This window comes from Poecilia formosa, unplaced genomic scaffold (genome assembly GCF_000485575.1).
Source record: "Poecilia formosa unplaced genomic scaffold, Poecilia_formosa-5.1.2 Scaffold4, whole genome shotgun sequence".
Classification (NCBI taxonomy): Eukaryota; Metazoa; Chordata; class Actinopteri; order Cyprinodontiformes; family Poeciliidae; genus Poecilia; species Poecilia formosa.
Genome location: NW_006799943.1, coordinates 575,394 through 582,487, shown reverse-complemented (window position 1 = coordinate 582,487; position 7,094 = coordinate 575,394). Strand labels below are relative to the sequence as shown.

Here is a 7,094-nt window from a genome sequence, read left to right as displayed (position 1 = left end):
GGACAGCGGTTCTTTCCAGTGACACACTATCATTTCTCTATTCATTCATGAGAACTTGCTTGATAATCTGTGGGTCAATGTCTCAGTAAGATACAAAGATAGCTCAGCCTGCACTCTGAAAAAAGCTTCCAAAAAACCCCACAAAGACTAATTATTTACAAATGCAGTCTGAGTCACAGAGACCCTGTTGAGAGGGATTAGAGCCTCATTTTCATTTGGTAAGAAGCTTGTGAATGTGCTTCTTAACACCTTTCTGCTCCTGAATGTTGTTCAGCCTGCAGGCATGACCGTTGGTCCTACAAGTGGCTCTTCAGCTAAGGTAATGAGTTTGTAAACTAGCTGCTTTCACGGCCAACAAAAGAGACGCGCTTTCATTGTCACAAGGAATATTTCTCAGTGAAATCCACCGCGGAATGTCCTGCGTGCATTAGGATTAAAAATGTGGCCCTTGAAACAAACGATATCAGCCAATACAGACTGTAGGCGGGGCCGAGCCACTGCCACAATTAAAGATGAACTTTGAGTGAACTAATTCATGTGAGGGAGGAGAAGGTGAGGCGAGGCCTATAAAAGGCGGCAGGAGGAGCGGCCAGCCTCACATGTTGATGCCGCTTCACCTGGGCGGACAGACCGAACCGAACCGACATGGCTCTGAGCACACTGCTGGCCTCCTTCCTGTGCACTCTCGTGCTGCCCGTCCTGCTTTTCCTGGTGGCGGTCAAGCTGTGGGAGATTTACATGATACGCGGCGGAGACCCAAGCTGCCCGAGCCCGCTGCCGCCCGGCTCCATGGGCTTACCGTTCATCGGAGAGACGCTGCAGCTCGTCCTGCAGGTAGGCTCAGTGCAGCCGGCATGAGGACAGCGCACCTGCTGGACCTCGGTGTCCGCACATAGAGAGGGAGATAAAAACTGGGACAAGTACGGGTTTTCTTTTTCTTTTCTTTTTTTTTTTTTTTAAATAGTTTCCATAACCAGCTTGGTTAATGTTGCAGAATTCCCTCTTAATCCTTTCTGCCCTGCATGGTGTGATTTATTATATTATACAATATAATCAAAACATTAATGTTTTGGATGTGTGTTGATTTTAAAATTAAGCTTGTTTATAGTTTTTATGATGTATACAGTGACTGTTTAGAAATATGAAAAATCGAAAATTGTTCTTTTTCATATGATAAAGAATGAAAAACGAATGAAAAACAATTTGTTTTTTGTGTTGTTGTTTTTTAATCAACTTTATTTGCTACTATGTTGCTCTGGTTACAGTGAGGAGAGTCAGCTTTTTACCAAACACTATAAATGTAGCATAATTCAAAATGACCCGGTGCTCAATACTTTAAAAATATCTTGAACCATAAAAACTGTAAAATAAAAAATAAAAATATATATTTTTGATCCAAAAATCTTAACGAGTTTTAGACCAAAATAAATTTGCATACATTTCAAGGTAATATTTAGTATTTTAAGAAGAAAACCAATAACCATGTTGTTGTTTTGTTTTACTTTCTGATGAGGAAATCCACCACAAAACTTAAAACAATTAAGTTTTGTTTCTCCAGTTTTCTCACTGAGCCTGTCGTGTTCCTGTGGTTGTAGAGGAGAAAGTTTTTGAGGATGAAGCGAGAGAAGTACGGTTACATCTACCGCACTCACCTCTTCGGGAACCCCACGGTGCGTGTGAGCGGAGCGGAGAACATCAGGCACATCCTGCTAGGGGAGCACAGGCTGGTGTCTGCACAGTGGCCCTCCTCCGTCCGCACCATCCTGGGCATGGACACGCTTTCCAACATGCACGGCTCCCAGCACAAGACCAAGAAGAAAGTGAGTTTGAAACTTTCCAGTATCCAGAGCGAGTCACATCTGTTTCCTGTCATTAGAATTCACAAACATTAAAGTCAAGTTCATGCAAAGTTCCATACCTATTACACAATATCACCCTCAAATGAGTAACTTTATTTAACAATATACATGTTTGTTTCTATAGAAGCATTTCCAGAATTTAGCAGTTTCTTTTGAAATCAGATTTTAAAAAGAGTTTTATTGCCAAAGAATATTAATCTCAATTGGGTTCTCATAAGCCATTGTAAAGAAATCTGATGTTTCTGCTGAAATGATGACCTCGGTGTGTTTAGACTGAGTCCCATGTAGAAGTTGAGTTTCATCCACTGAATTGCTGCTTTAGGCCATCCTGAGAGCCTTCTCCAGGGAAGCGCTAGAGCTCTACATTCCCGTCATCCAGGAGGAAGTGCATACTGCAGTCAAAAGCTGGTTGGTCCAAGACCCCTGTGTGCTGGTGTATCCTGAAATGAAGCGGCTGATGTTCCGCATAGCCATGAGGATTCTGCTGGGTTTTGACCCGGAGCGGATCCGGACAGATGAGCAGCAGCTGGTGGAAGCATTTGAAGAAATGATCAGAAACCTTTTCTCCCTGCCCATCGACGTCCCATTCAGTGGGTTGTACAGGGTAAGAGCGTCAGGTTAACACGGTGAACATGTAACTGGCTTACTGTGAAACACTTTCATGTGAGTGAATTGGTGTAAACATGAACCTCAGAACAGTGTGCTTTATTTAACATCCCACCTAGGAGGAGCTAACCAAAAAGAAGTTTTAATCAGAAGTCTGTCCTCACATCTATTTTTGTCCCCTCATCCCATCTTCTCCTCTTCTGTCCTGTAGGGTCTGAGGGCCAGAAATTTCATCCACTCAAAGATTGAAGAGAACATCAAAATGAAGGTGGAGGAGTCAAACAAAGGGTCAAAACACACAGATGCCCTGCAGCAGCTCATAGACAGCAGCAAGAAGAATGGAGAGCCCTTCAATATGCAGGTAATGAAGATGACTAATCAAAGCATTGTTCAGGAAAGACAAATCTCTGGAAAGATGTTGTCAGAGTGTGTTTGTTTGTTTGTTTTTTCTGCCCTGACTCTGAATAATTCAACATGTCTGCCTTCTGTGTCCAGGCCATCAAGGAATCTGCTACAGAGCTTTTGTTTGGTGGCCATGAAACCACGGCCAGCACAGCCACGTCCCTCATCATGTTTCTGGGCCTGAACCCAGAAGCTGTGAACAAACTGAGGCAGGAGTTATGGGACAAAGTAAATGTGTTGTGCTTTCTTTGGCCTGAATATCAGTTGAAGTAGCTTTTTGATTGACTGAGGCAGTTGTCAGCAAATGATAATTGATTTATTTTTGCATAACCCTTAAATTATTTCAAAAACATAATGATTTATCAGTGGCACCTGCTGAGGTGTGGAGTCCAGTTGGCTGAGGGTTTATGTGTGAGCAGAGAGACGGCCACAGATCATTGAAAATGTTTAAATTAGCAGCCAAACAGTGAATCAACATAAATGGATTCCTGACATGACTCAAAACCACAGCTAAACTTTTCAATGCTGTTCTATAAAAATAAAGTTCAGAGAGATGGAGAGCTAATTGGTCTGATCTGCAGAGCTCCAAATAAAAAATAACTCATCCTAGATCTACATGGATAATGTTCCACTTAGAACTTTATCCTATGGATAATATTTCACCACAACATCACCACCAGTATGAGAGATTAGATATGACAGCCTGGGCCTTTGGTGAAATATACGTACCTGAAAGAACTTTTCTTTTTCTTTGCAAAACAACTTCATGTGTCAGTTCTCACATTTTTTTCATATTAAAGCCGTCAAATTTCCCCGTGCTTCGACTGTCTTCTTGCTAGCAAGCCTGCTTCTGAACTGATGGTGGACAACGTACATTTGAATTGTTCACACATGCTAAAATTAATCTATAGAACAATTACAGCATTCGAAGATGAAACGGAGATGGAATGCTTGCAAAGGCGTTAGCATGATTCACTAATACATGCTAACACATCCATTGGCTAACTGTGGAAACCTGAGCAGAAGGGATCAATGTTGATTTATTGAGCTTTGCACATCACTTTGGTTTCCATCCTGCTTTAAAGTGATTCAGTTATTCCGACAAATAAAATAAGAAATTAGAAGTCAACATTAAAAGTAATTTTAATTACTTTTAATGTAATTAAAAGTAATTAAAGCCTCAGTGACCAGCAGGTCACAGAGGCTTATTTACTTGTTTGACTTTTGAAAATCCATCTTCAGCTCAGCCCTAAATCTGGTTGATAGTTGTCATGCACATTGGGATGCATACTAAGTACCTTTGGGTCAAAAATTAAAATTAAAATTAAAAAATATTTTTAATCATCGCAAAGCTGTCATAACTCATTAATTAAAATTCTTTAGTTATTGTAGATAGTGATGGCTGCTGGCAGGAAAGATCTCATGTAATTGTTTGTATTAGACTAATTTTTTTTGCCAAAAATCAGTCCAACTACACAGCATTCAAAACAAGAAAGAATGGTTGTCCAAAAAAAAGACAATATTTTTCCCCAGAAAGGCAGGAATAAAAGTTTGAAAAAGAAGAAATCTCAGTGAGAGTACAGTTACTCCAATTTGCTGTCGGCCTGAGAGACATACCTCTAGAAAGGAGGACAAACTGAATTTGCTGAAGGGAAACTCAGAATAACCTAAGGTAAAGCTAGCTAGTATGAAACTAAATCTTAACAGAAACTCTGTGCTGCTGCTGACTAAGATATACAAGATGTGTAGTCATACGTTGACTAAATCTATGAAGATGTTTGTTCTAAAAGAGTAACTGCTCATTGTCTGGTCCCTCATGTCTGTCTGTTCAGGGGGAGAGTGGGATGGACCTCCAGAGTCTGAACATTGAATCTTTGGAGAAGCTCAAATACACAAGTTGTGTGATCAAAGAAACGCTGAGGATCAACCCACCTGTCCCTGGAGGCTTCAGAGTGGCTCTCAAAACATTTGAACTGAATGTAAGTGACTCGGTGATCATTTGATTCTCCTTTGTTCAACCTGAAAGTTCCAGTTTTTAGAAATTAAGATAACTTGATATTTTTACATCACAATAAAAGATACATTAAGGTACATTACATTAGTGGGGGAAAAAATTAAAAAGTATTGTGTGTTAATGAAAATTAATGTGTGTGAGTATGTAAGCAGTGACGGTGATCTGAATGACTCTGTCATAAGGTGTGGGTGGTGGTGAGGTTGAACGCAGGCTGAACTCAGGTTGTAGTGAAATGATGGATTTAATGCTGACAATAATGCACAAAGACAGTCCAAGACAGGCAGCCCGGGAGAGAACTAAAGCACACGGCTAGTACCGGTAGCACTGTCGCGAAGACTGACATGGAGCTTAGTTGACCAGGACTTCACAGTACCACTGGAAAACTCGACAGAAACCGCCGCACGTAAGTCAACATTAGACAAGGACCCGACAAGAGACAAAGACAACAGGTGGATTTAAATACACAGGGAGGGTAATCAGGTAAGTAGACATATCTGTGGAGCAATCAAGAGGGAAGACAGACTCACAGGGGAAAACTAAAACACAGAAAAACCTCAAAAATAACCACACAGAAAACACAGATCATAACACTATCAGTGTGTGGAGTAATTAAAAAACAACAATCAGGTAATAATAATCACAATAATAATGAACCAAATTATCTGTGAGAGGTAAATATAAACATATGATGGATCAATTAATAGTTATTTGTACTAAGTGGTGATTGTTATATATTATACAGGAACTACATGAGATGGAAAGAATAATCCAGAAAGAAAAAGATAACTAAAAGATGGGAAAAGACAAACGTTATTTATAAGTCAGGATAATATAAAATTTATTATACAAAAGTTATTTTCCATTGAAATATATTTAGTGAGTACATTATTCCAATATGTCAGGTGCTTCTCATTTTCCAGTTCATAAGAGTTGTCTTTTTAGCAGTGGTTAAAGCTATAAGTAATTGTTTAACAAAAACACAATTTTGATAATGTCCCATAACATTTCAGGGCTACCAGATTCCTAAAGGCTGGAACGTTATCTACAGCATCTGTGACACTCATGATGTTGCTGAGATTTTCCCCAACAAAGACGACTTTCAGCCTGAGCGCTTCCTGACCGAACCCTCTGCAGACTCCTCCAGGTTCCAGTACGTACCATTTGGTGGAGGTTCTCGAATGTGTGTGGGAAAGGAATTCGCTAAGGTTCTACTGAAGATCTTCTTGGTAGAAGTGGTCACAAAGTGTGACTGGACCCTCTTAAACGGACCCCCTACCATGAAAACTGGACCCACCGTCTATCCTGTGGACAACTTGCCAACCAAATTCAGCAGCTACATGAAAAATCCTTAGAGGTTCTGGACATTAGTAGTTCTGTAAATCTGAACATGGTTTCCTGATGGGCAGTCCCTGTCTGCTGTCTTTTTGAACATATTGTATATTCATGTATTTTTTATGACTGTGTAAATATATCTATAGGTATATTCACCTAATTTGAGAACTAAACAAAAAGCACTATAGGGTTACATAAACACTTAATCATATCAGTGGTTTATCTGTAGGATTTTTATACATACATAATTTAGCATGTTGATATACATTTTGTGTCTTGGCTCAAGGTATTTATGCATCTTGTCTGCTTTTGAATGAGATTTTTATTTAAATAAAACGGTGTGTGCTAATTCAGGTCAGTCCACATGGAGTTGATGGAAATCTTTCCACACTTAATTTACTGGTCCAGTACTTAATTTCTAGATAAATATGATTCTTTGGAAATCTGTTTAACTGAACTGATGAGAATTCATCGTGGAGAGCAGCAGAGCCACATGCTGGGCTGAGAGCAGAAATCCATTTTAAGGAAAGACAAAAGATCTAATTATGGCCAAATATTGATAATGAACAGTTAAAAGATGATAACTTGGACCTTAGTTTACTAGTACATTTCAGCAAATATTTATTTATTCAAGAATATTGAATAAAGTGCAATCTTTCTTACCAGTCATTTTAAGTGAAATGTCATTTTAAAGATTTATTACACAGAGTAAAATGTTTCAAACTCTTTTTGCAGTTTTAATAATTATGGCTTACAAGTAAAGAAACCTCAAAATTCAGTAAAAAAAATGTGAATCTCATCAGACAGGGGCATGGAGTCATCATCCTGTGTGGGTTGCTATGACAGCTGCCGTACGAGGTCATCTGCCTCGTTGGGTCAGG

At 39.5% G+C, this 7,094-nt stretch overlaps 1 protein-coding gene across 1 annotated transcript; it reads left to right on the top strand.

The window, feature by feature from the left end:
- The first annotated feature begins 520 nt into the window (after window positions 1-520).
- cyp26a1 (cytochrome P450, family 26, subfamily A, polypeptide 1) lies at window positions 521-6,576 on the top strand. The gene is made up of 7 exons (XM_007558427.2): window positions 521-834; window positions 1,596-1,820; window positions 2,182-2,463; window positions 2,677-2,826; window positions 2,961-3,095; window positions 4,700-4,846; window positions 5,892-6,576. Exons 1-7 carry the CDS (start codon window positions 646-648, stop codon window positions 6,231-6,233), a joined length of 1,470 nt encoding a protein of 489 aa, XP_007558489.1. The 5' UTR covers window positions 521-645; the 3' UTR covers window positions 6,234-6,576.
- The last annotated feature ends 518 nt before the right edge of the window (window positions 6,577-7,094 follow it).